The 24,615-nt window shown below is 39.6% G+C and overlaps 1 protein-coding gene across 2 annotated transcripts in view; it reads left to right on the forward strand.

The window, feature by feature from the left end:
• The first annotated feature begins 15,174 nt into the window (after window positions 1–15,174).
• LOC148034412 (uncharacterized) overlaps window positions 15,175–24,615 on the forward strand; it is a 28,463-nt gene continuing 19,022 nt past the window's right edge. The window contains exons 1-4 of one of the 2 annotated variants that reach the window (XM_087679358.1): window positions 15,175–16,553; window positions 16,800–17,193; window positions 17,319–17,816; window positions 17,916–17,994. In XM_087679358.1, coding sequence (XP_087535484.1) covers window positions 16,057–16,553; window positions 16,800–17,193; window positions 17,319–17,816; window positions 17,916–17,994 — 1,468 coding nt within the window. In that variant the 5' untranslated portion in view covers window positions 15,175–16,056. Of the gene's footprint in view, window positions 16,554–16,799; window positions 17,194–17,318; window positions 17,995–24,615 lie in introns of both variants that reach the window. The other variant, XM_087679357.1, reaches the window with a different exon arrangement.

Genomic DNA, 24,615 nt, shown 5'->3' on the forward strand with positions numbered 1-24,615 from the left:
CATCAGCCATGATGCAATAGACTGTCTATCAAGTGCATGACTCCCTGCAGTCCAATAAGTATGACTGGCTAAGTTCAGTCCGTAACAGTTTATGACAATTTTCTGCACTAAATTGCAGAAAAAAACCAGGGTATTTCAGCCCACTGACACCCCAAAACAACCCACAAACAAGTGGTCTCAACTGTAGATATAACTGTCAATACATAAGCTATGTGTTTGCTTCAGCTTAAGCTTCTGTAACCTCACTGCCAGGGTACATACATGCAGTCTGAAAACTGTAAACTGTGAGTAACCAGCAACAATTTCAAGTCCAAAACTGAGTGGTAATCATGTCATACATGTTCCAAAATCTCCCAGGTAGCTGCTAGTACATTTGGCAGTCAAGACATGAGCATAAAGGCACAGAACAGTGCATAACCAACACATACAAGTGTCAACAAATTCAGTTGCAAGTTGCAGTCAACCAGAATTCAGCGTAACAAGCTCCAAACCACTTCAAAGTGTCTTCAATCCAAATCATACATTTGCTCCAGTATGACAAGGTCAATGCATGACTATGTAGTGACCATAGATTGTCTGTCTCTAATGAGCAAAGTCATACATTACTTCTGCAATTTGTACTCAGCCAACAAGACAAGATTGCATTTGCTTCAGCTCCAAAAATTTCAGCATTCAGTAGCACTTAATGCTTTTCTCAACCCATAAACATTCTGACATACACATGTCAGTACATACATCTCATAGATGTCACCAAATATCACACTATGCTTCAATAAGGAACAAATGCTTGCTGTCCATATTAAATGACAGTTTTCAGCCTGTCTGAAATGCTCCATATCTGAGTATTTCAATTACAAAAAAATAGCTTGCAATGGATCACAACAAGTACATATGATCTCCAGCATATATTTATGCTCCAAGAGTGCTTCTGGGCTTGTCAGAGAGCTTCCAAAGCTCTTCAATGTGTTGCATATACCATGTATACTGTGTGTACAGCAGTGCTGCCCTTTTTTCCAGATCTACCCACTCTGATTTCAGCTCATGTCAGAGCTTAAGGTCAATCATCTGCCTCTTGCCATCTTAAAACACTTCATACCTGTCATAATCAAGCATTTGATGGCCAAATGCAACAGCATTTGATGAGATGCAGCCCAACAACTGAGAGTAGGAAACATGCGCAGTTCACGCAGATCTGTCCTCTGCTCCAGCAACTCTGTCTCCTCAGTTTGATGCTGATGGAGCACACACTAGTGCTCAATACACCCTTCACAAGGCTCTGAACAAGCCACAACCTGCAGCTTGACCCATAGAGTAGGTAATCACTCAGTGCATACCTTCAGCTTACAATGGCATTCAGCCTGTTTGAGAAAATGACACAAGTCTTCAACTATAGATTATCTTCACTCCCTCTTGCTCCAGGAGGTCCACCAAGTAATGCTCTGATACCATGTTCAAAGAGGAGAGAGAGATAGGGAAAGCACCATATCCATGAGCCTTCAGGCTCTCAAGCTCATTCCTTCATTTCCATACACTAAACTGAAAAGCACACACTCTACAAGATAAAGTGACCTAGTGTAAATGTAGACTAGACGGACTAAATCTAGTCAGGTCACTAACTGACTACTAACCCGACTTATTTAATGTAGTCACATGTAGACAGCTGTACACGCAAGCTGTCATAGATGTCGGTCATAGATGAAGACACACTGACGGTGAGCTTGATTTCTAACATCTTCAATCATTAAGTGATTCTCCTTGAAACAAAATTGGAAATAGCCCTTATACCATTCCAACATCCAACCATATTAGAGGAGTTACCGTTGAAGGAAGAAGACGTTGGTTTTAGCAAAGCTTTTGAAGAAGAGGCAAATCCCTTGAAGGAGACAGACCCATACCTAGAACCTGACCACAATACCTCCATTCGAGAATCGGAAGGTCAAAAGAATTTGATCTTTACTGATGCAAATGGGACTAAACATCATCTCAAAGTGGATAGTAGTATTCTTAATGTATCCATTCTCAATTACATACTTAAAGAGAATTTGGATGTGTTCACTTGATCCTATAAGGATTTAAAAGAGATTGACCCCGAAGTGCGCACCGCATTAATCTAGAGTCGGATGCCAAGCCTATATGACAACTTCAGAGGTGCATGTGTCCTAACTATTCTGTATATTGTGGTCATATCCAAGAAGAGTGGGAAGATGTGAATATGTGTGGATTTCCAAAATCTAAATTCCAAGACAAAGAAGGATCATTTTCCTATTTCTTTCATAGACCAACTATTAGACACAATGGGATAATATGAGTTATACTCCTTAGTAAATGGATTAGTGGTTATAATTAGGTGTGAATTCTAGAAGAAGAATAGTATAAGACTATATTTACCACCAAATGGGTCACCTATGCCTACACAATGATGCCATTTGGGCTTTGCAATGCCCTAGCCACCTTCCAATGAGTAACAATGGTCGCATTGCAAAACCATTTGCAAGATTTCATTGAGATATACCTAGATGGCGTTTGTCTTTAGCCTACTCTACAAGCATTGGGAACACTTGTAATAGTGCTTTGATTAATGTCAAGATTATGTCCCCTTGCACAAGCTCTTAGAAAAGATGTAGAGTTCATTTGCACAGATTATTGTGAAAGAAGCTTTCAACACTTTGAAGTAGTGCCTGATTGAAGTGCCTATCTTACAATCTCCGATTGGATAAAGGAATGCTATGTCTATACTGGTGTATCAATCAAAGGATTAGGTGCAGCTATATGCCAAAAGGGCTCCTCAAACTACATTAACCTATTTACTATGCTAGCCACAAAGTCATGGATAGGGAAACAAACTATAGAGTGATCAAATTAGAGTGCTTGGAAATGGTGTTTACCCTAGAGAAGTTTCAACATTACTTTATGTCACACATTTCAAGGCTTTGCCCTTCTTAATGAATAAAGCTCATGTAAAAGGCTATATGACGAGATGGTTGCTCCTCTTCGAGGAGTTTGATTTTGAAGTGGTGACAAAACCCAATTGCTCCCATGCTTTGGTTGATCATCTATCATGGATCTCTCAAGGCAAAGAGGAAGCAAGGTGATCCTGATCTCCTTGATGCTTCCTTATTTTTTGTGGAAACTGTAATCCCATGGTATGTAGATATTGCTAACCTCTTGGATATACAATAATACTCTCCCGGACTCTGTATTCATGAAAAGAAAAAGCTTTTATTGGAATTAGGTCCCTACACCCTACTAGGCAACACTCGATACAAGAAAGGCAAGGATGAAGTGCTATGAAAATGTGTTGTTGGAGACAAGATTGAGATTATCTTAAAAGCTTGCCATGATGAGCCTTGTGGTGGACACTTTACATGAACAATAACAACCAAGAAAGCTCTACTTGCATGACATTGGTGATCTTATATGCATGAAGATGCCTATGACTAGCAAGTGTTATAATGCTTGGAAAACCCACCAAAACTATTGTCATGCCACTGTAGCCTACTATCCTTCCCTTGAAGCTATTTGAGAAATGGAGCATTGACTTCATTGGACCTATTGACCCTCCCACCAAAAGAAAGCAAAACTGCTACATCCTAGTATGCACTGACTATGTAACAAAATGGTAAAGCCAAAGCTCTCAAGTGTGATGATCGAAATAGCGTGGCTCTATTCTTGTATGAGAACATTTTCACTTTCTTTGACAATCCCCTAGAGCTAGAAAGTGACCGTGGCACCCACTTCAAAGCTCTCAAGTGTGATGATCGAAATAGCGTGGCTCTATTCTTGTATGAGAACATTTTCACTTTCTTTGACAATCCCCTAGAGCTAGAAAGTGACCGTGGCACCCACTTCTTAAACAAATTTATGGAAGAGCTAACAAAGATCTACAAGCCAAGCATCGTAAGTCCACACGTCACTACCCCATAGCCAATGGCCAAATCAAAGTCACCAACGGCATTCTCTATTCGATCCTAACAAGGACAATTGCTAACTATCATCATGATTAGAATGATTGACTTATAGAGCCCCTTTGGGTGTATGTAACCTCTCACAAAGCCACAATCAAACATATATCCTTTCATTTGGTATATGGTACAAAAGTTGTCTTTTTAGTCAAGCTCGGACTACCTTCTTTGTGAGTGGCCATCAAAGAGTGTTTAGGAGATTATGAATCTCTATGGTGCTACCTTACCAAACAAACAATAGAAAAAATAATAAAATTTTAAAAAATATTTGGTGATGGGAGAAAATGACTTCGGTCCCTACCATGCTACCTTGCTCCTTTAGAAAAGTTGGAAACACCCTCAAGAGTAGGGCAAAAGAAAAAATGATTGGAAAAAAAAACCAAAACTATTATGGGAGAGAATGAAGAAATTCCATGTCATAGTAGATCCCATTTCAAAAAAAATGTGACAATACCCTTGGGATGGAAAGCTAGCTGTGGAAAAGATGGATACACCCCATAGTCCAAACCTATAGAATTATCAAATGATACCTCTAGGATGTAGTTTCAAAGCCACCTCTCTTGGTTCACTATATCCTATAACTTTTATGTTTGTTTGAATCTCTACTATGCTTGCTTCTACAACTTGATCTTCTAACAATCCCTATACCTCTACACCCTACAGAGTATATGTTTGATATTACTAACATGTTTATGTTTAATCGACTACCTTAGGTATACCTATTCCTTAGTAATCAATCTCTATCATCAACAAGAGGATCTCCATTGATAGCTAACTTTTATCCTAACCAAATGGGGATGTGAGTAAGGGTTGCCCTCTATATCTATCAATTGAGTGTTAGACAGAGGGTGGGGTGAGTAAGTAGACTTTACCCTCCAATCAATCGAGAGGTGAGATGTGTAAAATGAAGCATTGCATGCATGGGTTGAGTCTCTCAATGCACAAAGCACTAAGTCATTCTATGCACAACACTATAAGACTCCATAGCCTTTTGTCTCTTGCATCGTATGCCATTACAAGGTAGGATACACAAAGGTATACATAACTCACACAAATGGCTGTGAGGATTCAGTCAATGGATGTTAGGAATCGGGTTGCCCCTTGTATCTATCAACAAAGCATGGGACAATGGAGGAGAGGAGGGGGGGAATGGTTGGGGGAGGCTAAGTATGTCCAGTCTCTACCATTCTAATCATTTGAGAGATGAGGCTTGTAGAACGTTACAACACATAGTGGCAAGTACAATCTCGTTTCTTTGTGCACGCACGGGATGGGCCTTTGTATTCACAACATGACACGTCAAGTCTGTTCTATGGACTGCACTATAAGGCTCCTTGGTCTTCCTTTTTACACTAATGCCAATAGGGTTGGGTTACACTGTTGCACCATTACCTCTGCATGTTGGCATCCTTCCTTTAAACCCTCAATCTAGGTGTATGACAAGGGTTCTATTTATTCTTCCTTAAGTGATGCGAACATTTGGGGGTGAGGGCGTGTTTTATCATTTTTCCCCAAGTGATTGGTCAAATGAGTGATGTGTGCTTCTTTGACAATAACACGTGGTCTCCACTATACCGAATCTACCTCTCCCTGGGTGTTGCTCATCGTCCCTTCCATGATCAACATGTGATGTGGCGAGCCGTGGTGCCTCTTGAAGTTCTCTCCAATGCACCGATTGACCACATTTCCAAATGGACTAAGTATTTCTAACCATGCCCTCAATGTCTGTTTATGTGTGTCGGTCATCTTAAGTGTAGATATCTATGGATAGGACTATTTGTGTATCTATAGGGCTTTGCATGTTTGCATTATTTGCCTAAAGAAGGTTTTAAGTGTGGAGATGCATCCTTGTGCATTGTTTGTGTATTTTCCCATGTGAATGGTCTCTACGACTTTCTATCTAGTTTCTTTTCCTCATGTTTTTCTGGGTCTCTTCCATGCTTGTCTATTACATTATACCTCTAAACTGAGGTCTTTTCATGGATATTTGGTTATTTTATCAATTATTGTCATGTTTCATGTGTATGCACTCTCATCTCACCATAATCAAGATTTGCTTGGATGATCCTATTTGTCCCTTTGAGTTGGACATCTTTTCTTTTTATAGCACCACATTTTGAGCTTTGGATTGCCTCATATTAACTTTCAATATATTTTACATTGTTTTGATGTTTTTCCATGTGAATGTACCCATTCGATATCGAAATCGATTTTGGACCATACCATCCCACTCGTCCCTTTGGATTGGACATTGTTCCTTTCTATAGCCCCTTGTTCTAAGGTACATATCATTTTTTTATTGTTTCCCAAAGGATTTTATGAGTTGTTTGTGTGATTTTGCCACATTTCCATGTGGATGGGCCTTTTTCTTATTGGCATGTGGTTTTGACATTATATCCTTGTTTGCCCCTTTGTATTGAGCATATTTCTTTTTTATTGTTCACCAATTCAATTGATGGATTCTTTGTTATTAAATTTTAACCATTTTTGCATGGTTTTCTCACGGTTTTTATCAATTTTCATGCAAATGCCACTATTTTATGTTTGATCGCATTGTATTGTTTTTTGCCTTTGGTGTCACCTCATCTCACTACCCATGCACCACTGTTATGCATTTTTGGCCCTATCACAAATATATATTTTTTAACGCCCCCTCATCCCCATGTTCGCCCATTCTCATAGACCCACGAGGTGGGTTAGATTTTTTAATTCATTATTAAAACCTGCCCTTCTCACCTCTCGTACTTAACCACCACCCTTTCTCTCTCCCTTTCTCTTCTTTCTTTTTTCTTTCCCTCACCTCCCTTGCGTCACATATTCCCTTTCCCTCCCCTCTTGCCTCATCTCCCTCTTTACCAGTTTCCTCCCCTCCCCCTCTCTCATCATCTTTAGCTCCTCCTCCCTTGCTTTTCCTCCTCCTACCACCATGTTCCTTCCCTCCTCCCATCGCCTTTCCTCCCTCCTCTTCCACCTCTCCTCCATCGCTTCCCTTCCCACATCTTCCCTCCCCACCACCTCATGCTCCCACCTCCCATCACCCTACGCAGGCTCCTCTCCCCTCTTCCCACTGCCTTCTTCCCTCAATCGCTCCTCCTTTGCCGGTCTTCCGCCTCTCTTCCCTTCATCCTCCTCCTCCCACTACCTCTCTAGCCCCACCTCTTCCACCAACTCTCCCCACCCCCCTAATAAACCCCGTGTTCCCACTCCACCTTCCCCCTCACCCCCCGCTCTGTAGGCCCCCCTTCACTTGTCGAAAACACATGCAACCCTGAGCCACCAACACCAAATTTTCCCTTCCTTTTCTTCACACCACTAATAAAAAAGCCATACCAACACCGCCCTTGTCTCTCCTTTGCATTAGACCCCTTTCCTCATGGAAATTCATAAAAAATCCCATTCTCCCCATCTTCATAGTGGTTGTTCACATGTGGGTGTGTTGCATGTGTGTCCCTCCTATGCAATTGTTTGGCCCGCATGATGGGCCTGTGTGCTAGATCGAGAGGCTTGTTAGCTTTTATTTATGTGCTGGCTTCCATTTCTACTCCTTATTATGGGCTTTTTGCCTGCCAATCACACACAAAATGAGCATATCGATTAAACCAGATTGTGAAGTGAGTGTTCTTGACCTTTCAGCTCATTAGACACCTCCTCCCATGCTAAAATCACACGGTTTTTTATGGCTATGTAGACCCTTTACTGGGAAAAAAAACCTAACGAACAGAATAATGCTTTTATTAAAAAAACATAAATAGCCACACGATCAATATATTAAATCTTATTTTTAATAGAGAAAAACCACCATTAAACCTTTTTTACACACAAAAAATAAAAGCCATATAACACTTTTATTTTCTTTTATTTTTATTAAAAAACACGTATAATATAATTTAAAAATAGAAAAAACCCACAAAACCCCAAAATTCCATCTCCTGCCCCCATCTCAAATGTCCTTTTTTAAATTAAAAAATTTAAAACAAATGGTAAAAAGTTAAAAATCATGATATGGACAAAAGAGCATAATCATGACACCTTTATTTTTTCTAATGAAAAAAAAATCCATTAAAACCACACACTTCTAGATTACCCAACCAATATTTATTTTATTTTTTAAATAAACCACCCAAAAAAAGGCGCGCGCACACACAAAATAGAAATCAACTTGTCTATCACCATCACCATACATTTTTATCTCTTTTACGCATGTTTTTTTCTTTATTCCCCTTATGGTGCATTTTCACATAATTTTTTGGTTGTGGTACTTTTATGGACACGCTACCCTTTGGGTGCTTCCACCATGCCATTAGATTTAAGGTGCATCGACACACCCTCCAGGTTGTCTTCTTTCCCTTTTTCCATCATATGTAAGCACACAATTAATTGAAAAAGATAAACTCATTGCTCACATTTTCCACGTGCATCTACTCCAAGCAATCACAAATAAATTAAAATCAAATTCTTGCTTTTCATCTTTGCACATGCTTCATGCACTACACACACACCATTTTATTTGTAAAAAAATAAACCCACTATCACATATGCACACACAAACAAAAAGTGCTCTATATACTTTTAATTGTTAAATAAGGAACTTGTATTTAGACACCCTTAGAGTTTGTCACGAAGTTTGAGATAGTCATTACACCACATAAATTTGGTAATGGTTTAATGTGTAATAATAAGGAACCATCATTTTTTAAAATCTTTATTACTTAATAAATATTATCACCCATTAATAATAAATTATCTAAAATAAATCCTTCAATAAGTTGTAAACCCATCCACATTGCTCCTTCCACATTTAAACGAGAATGGGATGCACCCTTCAATACTTTTCACAATTATGTTCAATTTGCTAATATTTATTTGTCAATCCACAGATCACTCTATTCATTTGGCTGCATACTTCACTTGGCATTTGGCATTTGTGTATAGACATTCACATAGTGATTCAAAGTCAATTGTGTCTTAATCCAAACATTGACATTGATCCTCAATAGTTGGATATATTGTATTTTCATGCTCATTCCTTTCCTACTCTTTATATTGTTATTGTGGCCCGAATGTGTTGCTTGCAATTTTTGCAAAATCCTCCAAGAATATTTAGGATGAAGCTCATTCCTTGGAGAGGTCTAAGTTTCATCAAACTTTCAAGAGAGAGCATCTTCATTGATTCTTGATGGTTATATCTTGGTTGAGCCATAATGAAACTCTCTTTTATTACCTAAATGGGAATGCCATTCACATGGTTATCTATGTGCTTTGTGTTTGTGTTGTGTATGTGTTCTGTTCTTGATCGAGTATATAAAGGGGTTGAGATTAGAGATTGATGATGATGGTGCTTATTGGATACTTAGTTGTAGATGGTTGAAATTTTGCAAATTGAAATCTAGGTTAGAAGGGGTCATGGTTTTATGGTTTGGAGCTAAAATAATATAGTTATTTCAGAGTTTTTATTCTATTTTTCCAAAGTTATGAGTACACTCCTTAGGCTAAGTGTAGGGATATGTTGAGGGTTGAAAAGACTTGATTTTTAGTTGCTTTTTGTTGGTTTTTTTGTATTGAATGGATGATTTGATGACTAATTATTTGGGTTTGGATGGTTTTGAGAATGTTTTGGTGAGTATTGGTTTATGTTGAGAATGTTTGGATAGCTTGTTGAAGATTTGGTTTGGTTTGATGAGTTTTGATGAGTGCATGTTTGGTTCTAACGGGTTCTAGGAGCTTTTGTTGAGCTTTGGTTGAAGATGTGTTGGATGGTTTTTGATCAATTGGACTGGTTTTAATTTGACTTATATGGTTTTGTTGTTTTCTATTTAGATTCTAATAACTTTTGTGAGCATTTGTATGTCTTTGTAAATGGTATGTATGGGTTCTATTGAATGGATTCTTAGCTTGAAGATATGTTCCTACAAAAAAGAATAATGGAAGATCTTTGTATCTTATTTTAAGTGAAAAAAGTAGTAGTGGAAGACTAAAGCTAAAGACTAGGAGTGATAGAGCCACTGATAAGCTATGAAGAGACATTATAATGGCTTTGGTGACCTTTTGGATCAACCATACCTCTTGGAGGGTGTCTCCGCAACCAAATGAGGATTTTGGGAATTCATTCTATTGTATTGCATTATATGAGTGATAGAGAGTATGTGTGAGAGAGAGATATTGTAAGAGAGAGAGCCATTTTTGTACCAAAAAACATTGTATTTGAGAGTGAGATCGTGAAATATTGAGATGAAGACTATGATTTATTATGGAAGAGATGAATGAATTCAATGTGATGCTTTTTATTCAACCATAATCATTCCTTCATGTTCATTTCCTTCTTGCTTCATTGCTATGAAGATGTGATATGCTAAATTGATGATAAATTAGTGAGAGATATTGTATATGATGTTGCATGAAGATCTTGTTGTTGTTCCTATTGTTTTCTTTTTGTGGTGCTATAAAGACATGAATAAGATACTTGTTGGTGAGACAATATAGATTTTATTGTAGTTATTTCCCCGTATTCTTGGTGCTCTATTGGGAGATCCAAAAAATTCTACAAATGGCTTGTTCCAATGTCAAGTGATGATGTACCATAGTCCAATGCAACACCTTCATATACATAAATAAATAAAGTAGATTATTTAAATATAAATAATTTTCTAAATATGAAAAAATCCATACACAACACGAGTTTAACCGTGCAACATTTGGAAGCATTGCCACATTTATTATGTGGGGGAAGTACAAGCTACATGGTGCTAGCTATGGTAGAAAGTAATGTGGCAAGAAGCTCAAATTATAGTCAAAATTTTCACTTTTTCAAAAATGTGTATTTTTCTCACAAGGGAATGCAATATAAATGTTAAAAGTATGCAAGCTCACACCATCTCTTCAGTAAGATATGAACAATGCTTTTAGTTTAGCAAAAGGAATGTTATGATTGGTACCATGATGTAAAAATATGCACTTAAGGCCTTTCATTTGCCTTGTAATGCATTTTTGATAGTACACAACATGTGTGCTTGGATGGTGAAAATGTCTCCTTTAATGGAGGAGTAAATTTCAAGTTAGTGCCTTTGTTGTAAGTAGTTTTGTAGAGTTAATACCTCTCAATCCAATTATTAAATTTTGGAGCAATAAAAAGATGAAATGTCCATCCCTTTGTGTACTACAATTTCACTATTGGGATGTTCTAGATCTAATCTCTAGAATATCTTATACAACCACCAAGTTAGTTGGTTATCTACCTATAGAAATTTGGGCCACACCTATCTACTTGTGTAGGGAGTTGAATAACCAAAACTATAGCCATTATCTCAAGAAGGAAAGCAAAGGAAAGTTCTCTCCACATCATGGTGTATCTACCTACCAAAGGGTTCTTTAAGATGGAATGTGACGAAAAGTTCTTTCCACATCATGGAGTATCAACTTCTATATGGTTTAAGTTCACTCAAAATATTGAGATACATCAACTTCTATATGGTTTAAGTCTTTTGTCATTGTATTGCTAATTGCTTTATGTTTCATGTGTCTCTCAGAGAAATAATTATCATTTATATCTTGCCATTGAGCTAATGGCATATGTTAGCAATGGAATGTGATTGTAAATTGTTTCTCCATATGTTATATGATGTCCATTAGATGCATAACCAATCAAGAAGGTTGTCTTTTCCCACAATGACTTAGCTCATGCATCTTGAGATCCCAATAAGTCTGAAAGAAGGCCATAATTTAGACATATGAAAATTAACTCCTTACTACATCATGCCCATGTACATACTAGCTTAGGAGCATGTAGAAACTACATTTTCACACCTCATTAGAAGGAAACAATGATTGATCCTAAGCAACAGGACAAATCAAACACCATGCTTGCATCATCTCATAGCTTAAGAAGGCAACCATACAACCTTGTATGTTAAAAATTGTAGCAGGTTCCCTTACGACCAAAGCAGTAAACAAGAGATTAGATGTTATAGTTTCACTCAAAACAAGAGATTAGATGTTATAGTTTCACTCAAAACAAGATAGTTGTCGCAAGAAAGCTTTTGTTGTATATTTGGTATTGACAGCTTGCTCAAAGTCTCCAAGGCTTTTGAAAGAAAAGGTGCATCTTGCTAGAGTATGTTTTAAGTCAATGTTATGACCTTGAGAAAAAATGAGATTAGTTGAAAAGAAGATTTTCTACTTACCATGACTTTGTGCGGTTGTACATATAATGTTGTTTATTTTCAGGCAAAAAATATGAAGAATCTCTTATCATGTACATAGCGGAGGTTTGTTTGTTTTTGTTAGATATTGGAATATCCTACTAATTTTACACTGGGAGAATTTTTAAAAGCCATTCTTTATTCACTTTCTACAAATTATGACTAAAACTTTCCTTTTCATACCATTTTGAGAAGCTTCTTTGAAATTGGGACAAATAAAATGAACTCAATTGAGTATGGGGAGTGACAATACATAATTTTCCACAACCTATTTCTTCCTAAGTAGAACAAGGGTGTGTGTACCCTATAAGCACCAGCCTGATTGGTTGGGGCATTGCATGTGTTGAGATGACTAATGGGTTCAAGCCTCAACTAGGTGGTTTTAGGGTGTCCTTACTTTGGGTGAATCTAATTGGAGGAGTCCAACCATTACAATTAAGAAATTTACATTTTCACAAATTTTAAAAAAAGCATATGTGGGTGCATTAAAGCGTTACCCTATTGTGGGCTTGTTATTATTTTACAATTTTACTTCATTTTTTTTGAGGTAGCACAAGGAAAAGAAATATCTACAAAAGGGAAAAAAAGTCATGAAGCGTTGCCCTATTGTGGGCTTGCTATTATTTTACAATTTTGCTTCATTTGTTTTGAGGTAGCACAAGGAAAAGAAAAATCTACAACAGGGAAAAAAAGTCAAAAGTTAGTGGTCTTTGTTTATTTAAAGCTTCCATTAACTTGAATTAAATGAACCAAGCACCATAAATGTACTTTAACCATTGCAATTACATGCCCTTACAAGAAATGTGAACAAAGCATTGGATGATATCGCTAGATGACTTAAAATATCTATTGCCCTCCTCCAACACCTTTCCTCAATATGTGAAAGTATTGATGAGAGCAGTGTAAACTAAGGTTTTAATGTTAGGGTGAATTGTAATAATAGCAAAAAAGAACCCTCCAAATTCAGATGTTGATACATCTAAGATCATTCAAGCTATAATTGCTCGTTAGGGTAGTAGAATTTTTTTTGTATCGGTTCTATTAAAAAATCCTTGAACATTAGATGATTGCCCTTCTTGATGGATTATTAAATGCAAATAAAATGTTTGTATTATTAAATAGCTTTGGATACAAAAGTAAGGGAAAATATGACTAGGTTATGCTTCTCAAAATTCTAGTCATATTCCTTTCATCGATTTTTCTTGATTTACATATTATATCCCAAAACCGTTTAACTTTAAATGCTATGTATGCCCCAATGGCTTCTACCACAATATTTTCAAAGAAAGATTCAAGTGTGCCTTCTGAATCAATTGTAGTTTGATAAGCTAACTCCTTTTTATTTGCTCCTCATTCTTATGATCCCAAAGAGACATGATTCCAAAAGAGGACCTTCATTAGCTTGATTGTATGGATTTGGGAGTCCGAATTTGGAAAGGTCAGCCTTCAAATTCTAGTGGTTATGCATCCATTCCCTAATAGATTCTTTGTTCAACTTAGTTAGATGCATTCCCCTTCTGCCAACAACTTTTGCCAATTGAGAATTGAAAAGTTCAAGACCAATATAATTTTCATAAGAACTTATCTTCTTTCATTCCATTTTGCTCTACCTAGTACTCTTTTCCAAGAATCCATTGGCCTCGTTACTATACCATCTATACCTTGAGATTTGAGCTTTTTGATGACTTGAGTAGTTAACAAATCTGAGGTAGTGAGGGCTTGTGTAGAGCACAATCTATACTTCTTTTTGTGAATCAAATCTATGAGCATTTGAGCCCATGAACCTCTTGATTGCAACATCTCTTAAGTAGCTTGGTGAATAATGCACCATTCTCCTCTTTGATGTTGAATAATTGTAGACCACTTGAATCTCGCTCTTCTTAAGGGCCGCCATCAAGATTGGAGCTAGATACCTATTGCTTTCTTTGCCCCATAAGAAGCTACCAATTACTGAATCCCAATTCTTCTACTTTTTTTGATACAATGCTTGAGCACCTTGAGCTTAACATGTAGCGGCCACGTGGTGGTACTTTGGTGCCTTAACTTCTTCCTTATTTTCTCCATCACCCACACCATTTTGTCTACTTCTATGGCTTCCACCCTTATTAGGAACATCGGATATTTGAATATCTAGCATCTATTAGAAATCCTCCCCTTCCATTGTAGATTGCATAAATGTTCCTCCGATTTACTTATTAGAGAGGCCTTTGTCATATTAATTGAAAAAATCCTTTAGCTGAATCCCAATGGAATATCGAATCAAACACTCAAATATATCGATTGTGGTAAAAATCTTCTAGTAGATCTTGGTAACAATTAGATTGAGCCTTAATTTTCAAGTTCAAAATTTGGGTAGTTTAGTTATAAATCCTTTAGCTTCATCCCAATGGAATATCGAATCAAATGCTCCAATATATGGATTGTGGTAAAAATCTTCTAGTAGATCTTGGTAACAATTAGATTGAGCCTTAATTTTCAAGTTCAAAATTTTGGTAGTTTAGTTATAAATCCTTGCCAATAATATAAATTTCTATATAAACTCAATTGGATCACCATCAAAAGTGAGGATTAAAAATGAGTTTTTTTTCTTAGAGTTGTGAATTGTGCTTAGGGTTCATCCCTTACACTATTGGGCATTGTGCAAGCCTAAGCGAGATATCTTTGTCCACCCCTCCTTCACCCTTTTGGGCGAGCTTGCTTTAGGAATGTTTGTTTGCGTGTTTTACTGCTTAGATTGGCTGTTGTAACATTGGCGAGTACACCGACGAGCGATTGCCTAGATTAACGGGACAATTGTATTGAGAAATGGTACATCAAGGGTTCGAATTTTGGCATTGGGTGACTTTGGGGTGCCTTTACCCTCTAGGGTGCAGTGATTGAAAGCCCAATCAAAACATTCGAGAATTGACGCAAGGGGGGTGGGAAGGATCTTCTGCTAGTCCTGGGGTGACGCCGTGACGGTGGTCAACTGTGAAACACAGACAAGGGTAAAAAACAGATAAGTGGATAAAATGTCAAGCTGTTGAAAATGCGAAAATTGGGAAGGAGGAAGGAAGAAGGGGAGGGGGTGAAGGCGAAGAAGATGAAGACGAAGAAGAAGAAGGCGAAGGCGTGCTTGTGACAACACACACACACACACACACACACACACACACACACACAGGGGGCGGTGCAGGGAAAATGCATGGGGGCCTTGTCTCTCAAAGATACCTTGTTCTCCTTGCTGTCGCCAGCTGGGAATCGATGGCTTACTCTCTCCCTCCGCCGGCTCCCTGCCTGCCTGCCTGCCGTAGCAATCACCTCATAGTTAACCCCATTGGCCCGATCCCCTAATCCTTGCCCCCTGTTCACTCATCCGAACTCCCATTGTTGCCAAAGCTTTCTCTGCAATCCTCTGCACAGATTAGGGTTTGGCTGCATCCCTGTGCGCTCTTGCCCGACTGCCTCCGTGCCGCAATCAGAATCCATCCATTTCCCTAGGCCGAGGTTGCAACTTTCTCCATTGCCGCGGGTCGATTTTCTGCTAAAATTCATCAATCTGATCGTCCTCTTCAGGCTCTGTGGCCTTTCTTGGCATCAGGTTTCGATCAAGAAGCGTGCTCCTCCGCATAATCAAATCTTGTTACATAACATAGGAGCCTCCCCTGCTTCGAAACCCCTGGCTATGCTGGTTGTTGTCCCTCTTACTCTTTAACGTTGTCTGTCTTTTCGAGAGTCGCAATCTCGGTATCCTCTTTTTGGCCTTTTCCTGCGTCGTCCTTCGGTCTAAATTGTATTGAATCACGCTTTTCATTACCCTGTTTGCCGGATGTTTTTGCGTCCTCCCCGGCCATGTTGGCAGCGTCACCTCGTTCTTCCTCGTTATCATTGATTTTTGCATCTCTCTTCCTGCAGCAGCCATGGATTCTCCCAAGGACAGCTCCTCCAGTCCATCCTCCCTTTCCTCGCAACCATTGCCCCCTCTCGAGGTCCTCCTCCAACGTATCAATGAGCTAGAGAGCAATCATTCTTACCTCAGATCGGAGATCTCCAAATTCCTAGAGGCCAACAAAGGGAAGGGCCCTCTTGACTCTGATGCGCAGTGCTGCACACCATCATTGTCCACGTCCCACAGTGCAATCCCTTCTCCATCAACGTCTATGGATGGATCACATCCTGCCGTGGCTCCTTACACTAAAGGGCAAAGCACCTTCCCTTTTGCCGGACCGAAATTCTCAGAGCCCGGGAGAAGCCAGGCAGCCGGCTCCTCTGCTGCTGCCCAGCCCTTCCCAAAGGTTGGGCCCACCAGTGCTGCAGCATTTCCAGAACAGCTCACGAAGCAGCATTATGTGAACATCTTGCAATCTATGGGGCAAGCAGTGTACATATTTAATTTATCAGCAGAGGTGACCTACTGGTAACATGCTAGTGCATTTCTCGTATGGAGCCTTAAGTTTGGTGACTCCGCAAAGCAAGCTGTTGTTTAAATGCACATTACCTTCAAATCATTTCATATCAAGCTTTGTTTTATGAAAGGGGAATGGGGAGCACGATGTACTTCATCTTGAGCTTTAGGTTTATTGCAATGCTTTGTGTATCATCACTTGTTTATACCTGGGACTTTATGTGCAGGCTGATCTGCGATTTTTATCTTGGTGTGTAGGAACCGAACTGCCGAACTCTTGTATGGTTACACTGAAGAAGAAGCTTTAGGAAAAAATGTATTGGAGTTGCTTGTACCTAAGAAACACAAGGAAGTTGGAACAAAGATTGTTTCACGCCTTATTGCAATGGGAGAACCCTGGAATGGCCAGTTTCCCCTAATGAAAAAGTCAGGAGAGATGTTTCAAGCTGTAATTACCAATTCTCCTTTATATGATGAGAATGGTGTTTTGATTGGAATAATCGGAGTTACCAATGATTCTCGCCCCTTTTCTGGGCCAACCGCAATCAAAGGTGTTGAACCTGTTCATTTTGAAGAACTTCATGATTTGAATGTCAAAAAGGACAAGCAGCTGCCCCAACAAAAGCCCTTCATAACTTCTATCAGCAATCTGGTATAGTAATTTTAGACTATGTTACTTAAATCCTTCTGTAGCTGCACATGCATGCTTGATGAAAGTTCTGACACTGTCGGAAGTTTTTATGAGTTCTGATTGGTGTCATTATGTTTTTGATACAGGCATCCAAGGTTTCTTCCAAGGTGTTATCTCGTATGAGAGTGAGTGAGGGTGCTGTGGAACACGAGGGTGGAAGTGGTGGAAGTCAGGGATCTGAATCTGGGAATGTGGATACGAGTCATGGAGATCAGAGAGAGTGTGGTGAGGCATCAAGTGGTGCGAGTACGCCTCAAGCTAGTTCCTCACAAGCTTTGCCTCCTCCAACTGCTCACAAGTCTGGAGCTGATGGGAGTGGCTCTGAAGATCATGATAAAAAGCTTGGAGGATTGACATTCATCAGCTCAAAGGCAGAAACATGGATGGCAAAGAAAGGCATATCGTGGCCATGGGGAGGGCAGGATCGTGACATGAGTACATCCCGAAGGTGGTCTTTGAATATTCCTGGGCCAGGGAAAAATGACACTGGAGGCCACAAACAAGGAGTTGATGACAGGCCAGAAACTACCATAGACATTGCTTCAGAAAATTTTGAACCTGATGCTGTTGGTGATCAAAGCAAGGTAGACACAATTGGGTCTCCTAGTTCTTGGAATTGGGCAAACATGAGCACCACAAGCAGCAACAGTAGCTCAGCTAGTACTAACAGCAGCTCTCTGCAGAAGATTGAAGCAGAGTTTGACACTCTGGATTGTGACATAGAATGGGAATCTTTAACCATTGGTGAACAAATTGGGCAAGGTGTGTCACTTGTTGTAGAACTGCTTTTTCTTAATCAGTGCGATCCAAATGAACAGTCGTCAGCTTTGTTGATTGTTTGGATAAATTTTTGTTACTCCCAAAGGTATGTATTGTGCACTATGTTTCTTGCCAATCTGTATTCTGATGGTTTAAACTTGATCTTCATTTTGTATTGATAACTCTTCAGAGCGCTGGCCAGTAAGGCAGCCAAGTGAGTGTGAGCAGAGCCCGATTTCTTGAGGATGCATGTATGGCGTCCAGAGGTGACCTCCTTGGCAGGCTGTAGAGGTTCATCATTGGTAGTTATTGTGGTGTCATCGTGTCTTAAGAGCTATTGGTGTTTTGGAGGTGCTTTGGGGATGTTGGTAATGATGTCTTTTATTTGGAGTTCTTAACCATCTCATTCACTTGGGTAAGGGTTCTTGTGGGAGTTGGCAAGGTTGTACCTTTGAGTGACCGTTTAGCTTGGCAGATGTTTTCAACATGTTGGATTTATTGGTGACAGTTCAGCCTTTCCTATATTCCAGAGGTGGAAGTTACTGCAAATGGGAGTGATGGACTTTTTATGTGGGTCACTTAACCAGCCAGCATGGCCTTTTTCGGCGTGGAGTATGGCTGGTTTATTGAAGGCTGGGCAAGCCATGACTATCTGTGAGGTATGTAGGATCATGGGCACTTTGGGTGTTTTGGCAATGACATGTGGGTTGGGGGGCCCAGTTGAGGATGGGGTGCAGTTCTAGTAAGACATTGAACTGATACATGCCTAGCAAAGATTGTATGAGCTAAAGTGGGGGCTTTGAGAACTGTGGATGAGCGATGGGAGCTTTGAGGTTCATTGACGGTTGTTGAGATTGAGATCCATAATCAGTGGCTGCATGAGTTGGAGATGGTGGTGATGATGCTGGTCCGCAGTTGGATTATCAGTGTTGGAGGTGTGTGCTGTGATCGATGAATTGGGTGGGAGGTATATGCTATGTGGTTATTGAACTGGTTGAGGCTGGAGGATTGCATGCTCATAATGGACTGGTTGAGGTGGTAACATTGCACGTGCTATGTGGCTATGGTTTAGTCCAATCACCAGCTGATCCATCTTTTTTACCAGTCTGGGTGTCCAAGTGACTTCTCTTCTCTGTTTCAGAGGAGTCTCGTAGATGCTTGAACTGACAAACTTAATCCTCTGTATAATTCCCCACTTAACCACTAGATGGTCCTCATTCTCATGTCTCTTTCTTCATGTTCCCTACAGCTTTATCTGTAGGACAGTGGCAGAGCTTGCACAATGTTGTCGGTCTTGCTGTACCATATTTTGATGGTCCTTTTGAGGGCACTTTCCCTTGCGCTCATGTTGCATGCAATTTCTTGTTATTTTTGTTGTATGAGTTGGTGTTTGTGCAGGCTACTTGACTAATGGCTGCTGGCCTGCCTGCTTGTATGCACAGTTTGGGGAGGAACTGCAACATTCTTCAATACCTAGCTTGCTGATGAACCATACTATTCTTCATGTGAACCTCAGCTAGTATTTTTTAATAATGAGCTTCAACTTGAGTGGGGTTTATGTGTCCAAATCTCATTCTACTACTCCAATTGTTGTTGCTGCGTTTGAGCTAAAGTGTCACCTCCCTTGGGTGTCTAGGGATGGTAAGGCTCCATGCGAGTGTGTTAGAAGCTTGAACCATTTATGCTCCATGGTTTGGTGTCCCCTACCTTAATCATGTTGTTTCGCCTTCCACACACCCTGACATTTAGGCTTGCTGATGCAGTTTTGAGCCTTTTGTGGTTCTAGCATGGTCACACAAAATGGAATGCATAGATGGATCGAGACTCCTTTTTGGAATGATAATGAGGGCACTAAATATGTGGGAAGGCCACGTCACTATGATTTATTGACAAGCTTTGCAGCATAGATGATATAAGGCTCAAAAGAATAACTATTTCAATACAGTGTTGCACAACACTCTCATATGATTACGAAGTCATTTAAGTTTAGGATTTTACCCATGTATACCCTATTATAACTACACCCTCTGCAATGATGTCGCTTATGGAACAAGTTCTGGAGTTCCTTAACCCATGGAATGGAGTTCCATGTTTCTGTGGACCATTCTATGGATGTTTCGAGTACTTTTCATGGGTCATGTGTTCTACCTGTTGTGTTCTGTGGCATTTGAATATTTGTGTGTGATAGATCTTGTTGAAGGGCTTTCTTCTACATTGATTGTGAAGTTTTTGGGCAAGATTGTGAACTTCTATGCTTGGTGCGTCACGCTCTTGTTTAGTTCAAGCTTTTCTAGTAGTGCTGGAGGAGAATCTAGCAAGATCCAAGATTTAGCCAAATTGGTATTGCGCTTTTGTGGATTCATAATAGATACTTTTAGATCTACTGTTCTTGGTCTTGGTTGATGAGGCCAGGTGGAGATAGGTCCTTGAGCTCTAGATTTGTTGAGTGGTAGATGTATTGAATTGCCCAATTGAAGGCTAGAATTGGAGATCCAAACATTTGTACCATAAAATCAATGTTGATAAAGAAGTATTGCAAGAGGTGCTAGGCTTTGGGGCTGACCTTTCTCGGTATTGTGCTGTAGGTTGCTTTTCTAAATTGTGTTTCTAAGATTAAGTGCTTGCAAGGTAAAATCTATTGCTCTTGGTTTAACAAAAGCCGGTTTCATGGAGTGATTGTTGGGTCATCACTATCACTATCACTATCTTCTTTAAGAGGGGGGTGTCTGCTATTGCTCTATTGCAAGTGCTTAAAAGTCTTAAATTCAGTGTAACAGAAAGAGCATTCAACAAGGATGTCACATAGGGAATGGAGCCAAGATTTGATAGATGTTTGGAAATCTATGGATGGGATTTATCTTAGTATGTAGGTGATGCACATGATGTACTAGAGCATGGTCCTCTAGTGCATGGAGATTGGATAGACGATGTGATTTTAAAGTGTAGTGAGACTAGGAGGATTGATGCATAGAACTATGCTTTATTCAAAGCATAAATGCTTAGTGTAGTTTATAGCTTCACTCAATTGACTTTTGCCTAGCTTATGAAGAGTCTTAAGTTTGTTGGATTGGATTCTTAAAAGCCAAAAAGGGAATGCAACAAGATGCACTAGCACGGAAGCCGAGCACGGCTGGGGATAGTCAATTGATTCTAGTTATTTGTTAAACAACAAATAGTGGTACCCATTCTTATGGGGCATTCTTCGATTATATAATTATTTATTCAAAGAATGATGAGGAGCATAGGGAGCATTTGGCTATAGGGAACTTCTCAAGCATTGGTTGGTCATTAATGGCAAGAAGATTCACTTTTCGAGGTGCAACTTCTAAGGATGGTGCCAATTGGGATCCAACTAAAGTGGAGGCCATTAGTAGTTGGCTAGATTTGTGAAATTTGCATGACATTTGCAATTTCATCGGATTATAATCTTGCAGCAGGAGGTCTATTTGCCATTTTTCAGAGATTGCCTCTCCTCTTTATGCTTTGCAAAAGAAGGGAGTACCTTTTAGATGGGCTGAAAAAGAGATTGTAGCATTTATTCGGTTGAAGGGAAAGCATATTTTGGATTTGGATTTGATTTTGTTGGATCCCAAGAAAAACTTTTGGTAGCTTGTGAGAGTAGGCTTTTTTGACATGGTGTCCAAAGAAATTGCAAGATGATAGAAAGAGCTTTAGTTTTCATTCATGCTGGCACTGTGTGGAAGTAGTATCTATTGGGTGTTGAGTTTGTTGTTTGAATTGATCTTTGACTTTGTGTTATTTTCTCACTCAACAAATTGCCTAAGAACCATATGAGATGGGCCAACTTTGTATCCATGTTTCACTTTTAGATAGTGCATGTTGACGGTAAAAAGAGAGTTGTGGTTGATGCCTTATCGAAGGAATTGGGTGTTTCAGGTGTGTCTAATGCATATCATCAGGAATCGGATGAGATGGAGACACAATATGCACAAGAAGACTGGGGAGGGATTTATGATTAGTTGATTGGTGGTCAAGATCATGAGTATTTACTCTTTGAGATGGTTTTCTTGTGATGCATGGCTACTTATGTGCAACAAAGCAATTCAAGTCATGCATTACTATATGTAGGACATCGAGGTATTGATGCAACAGTGAAGGCAGTTGAATCAGCCAATTGAGTCTTTATTTTATTGGCCAGGTTTTAGGCGTGATGTTGATGCCTTTGTGTATGTATGCATTGTATGTTAGAAGGTTAAATACAACCAATAGAAGGCATTATATTCCTACATTTGTTGTGCAATCCAAATAGACCATGTGAGACCATAGCTATGGATTTTATCTTTGTGAACTTCCGAGGACCATTGCCACGACTCCAATGAAATGGGAACGCAAAAGAGGAATGAGCACAACTCATGGAACAGGAACGGGCTCCTAAGTAAGTGGAAGGGAAATGGGAATTCTATGTCATTCATTTACATAGAATATTTGAACTTAAAATTAAAAAAATGTAAAAACATAGCAACAAAACTAAAAAACGACTAACATTTAGTATGTATTGGTTGGAAAAACTTGAAAATTTTACAATCATGGCATCAAGTCAAAGAACTAAGATAGTGCCTAAAGGATCATGGTGAGAGTGGTGCTGGAGATATCCAGAACAGTTGCGTCTGACACCCTTGCTTTGATGCCATGGTCTCTTTAGGGTGGCACCTTTTGGTTTGGGACTCAGAGTCTACTTTTCACTTTGTTCAACGACCACCCTATTAGTCAGGGAGAGCAGGTGGTAAGACACCTAAAATTTTCCACTTATTAATAATTTTGTTCTAGCTCTTGAAACAATGCCAAAAAGATTTATTTCTTAAAAGGACATCCTATAGACTAGAATTATTGTAGGACAAATGGCTTAGAAAGTTCAATAAAAGGGACTGATTGGTCACTCTCACTCTCATCCCTTTTCTCCTCTTTACTTCATCATTGCTCCCCCATCATCATCATCCCATCGCCATCATCTCCACCCGACCTCAGCCTTCATAAGTGCTGGCCTCACCTCCCCCTTTAGCATCGTTCTCAGGCTCTTGGTGACTGATTGCTGCCGCTGGTCTTGTCCTCCTTCAGCTAGACGTTAACCAATTGAGGATATTGTTGAGCTAAGAAATGCATTCCATGCTGATTAGTCACTTAAACAGCCCCAAAACAAGCTTAATTTAATGAAAAACCGTAAAATGGGGAGTGTTTGAGAGAGTTCAGTGAAACCCTAATTTGGGAGGATCCATCCTCATCTATAAATAGACAGATTGCCCCCATTTAGTCTCATCTCTTCCGTGGAGGTTTCTCACCCTTGTGTGTAGATCTCATCTATCAGTTTCCCACCACATGGTGGTTCAACCTTCGCGACTGCTGCTGTCACCTCATTCTATAGCCGCATTTTATTGCGGTGTTCTACGACGGTGTTTTACTGCCACACTTTACTAAGGCGTTCTACTGTGGCATTTTACTATGACATTCTATTGCTACGTTTTGCTACTTCGTCCACATCATCAGGCATCATCCTTTGCAGTCGCCTCAGTCTCACACTCTAGTGATTAGCGTTTGGTGTTTCTCTCACTCTGTTACTCTGACTGGTGGTCATAGCACTTGGGATCCATCTCTAGTGGATGTCACTCTCTGACACATGGCTCTCCCCTTGGGCACACTGTATACTCTTACATTCATTTACAACATTCATTCACTTCAGAGTTGTGTTCTTTTTATCCCTTCGTCTATTTGTGTTTGAGTTTTGAGTTTTGCGTTTGGGATTTGAGTTTTTCTTTCAATGTCTGTGTTTGTCTCGTGCTTTTGTTGTGGTCGTACACTCTGCATTTTCTTAGTGCAAACCCTAGTAGTGTCTCCACACTCTTCTTCACAGATGTACGCCTGCATTTGCAGCATGCTGGCTTTATACGCATTATGCAACCTTAGGAGGTCCGTGCCCCATCTTTACCTTCTTCTCCATCACACTAAGCTACTGCCCTGCCTCCCCACTGTTGTGCTTAGTCCAGGAAGCTGCTGCCCTGTACTCATTGCTGTTACCCATCATCCAGGTGGCTATGTTGGCTATGTTTGTTAGAGATTCATTCATCCCTTGGATAGGCATTGGTAGGTTAGTGTTGTATAGTTAGCACTTGTAGGCACAATTACACATTTACTATTTATTAGGTTAGACAACTTGTTGTAGTCTACAGGTCATTTCTAGCTTTACCAGGCTATCGGGTAGGCTAGGCAGACTGTGTAGGGTGCCATGTGGCAGTCATAGTGTTTGTGCAGCATTTTTAGGCATTATTTTATTTAGTGATTGCATATGTACAATAGTTGGCTAGTTTTTAAGGGCTGATTGATTGTGGGCAGACCTGAACGGGAGATTTCAATGTGACAGAAGTTTGTGTTTTCAGAGTTAGGAGGCTGATGCGAACAGGTGTAGCCTAGGAAAGAAGCAAAGTTGTTTTTTTGTAGGTTTTTGTTGTTCGTGAAACCAGCCTTCCTTTTTGAATAGGGTGGTTTAATCTGATTAAGCACTTAATTACAGCAATTAGCAAATGAACATAAACTGAAATGCTAACTTAACCTTCATAAACTTGGACAGTGGACATCTTGTTGGCCCCAAAAACTGGCGCCCCTTTCGGTATT

This window comes from Lygodium microphyllum, chromosome 6 (genome assembly GCF_053477565.2).
Source record: "Lygodium microphyllum isolate KBCC chromosome 6, Lygodium_microphyllum_v1.1.10, whole genome shotgun sequence".
NCBI lineage: Eukaryota > Viridiplantae > Streptophyta > Polypodiopsida > Schizaeales > Lygodiaceae > Lygodium > Lygodium microphyllum.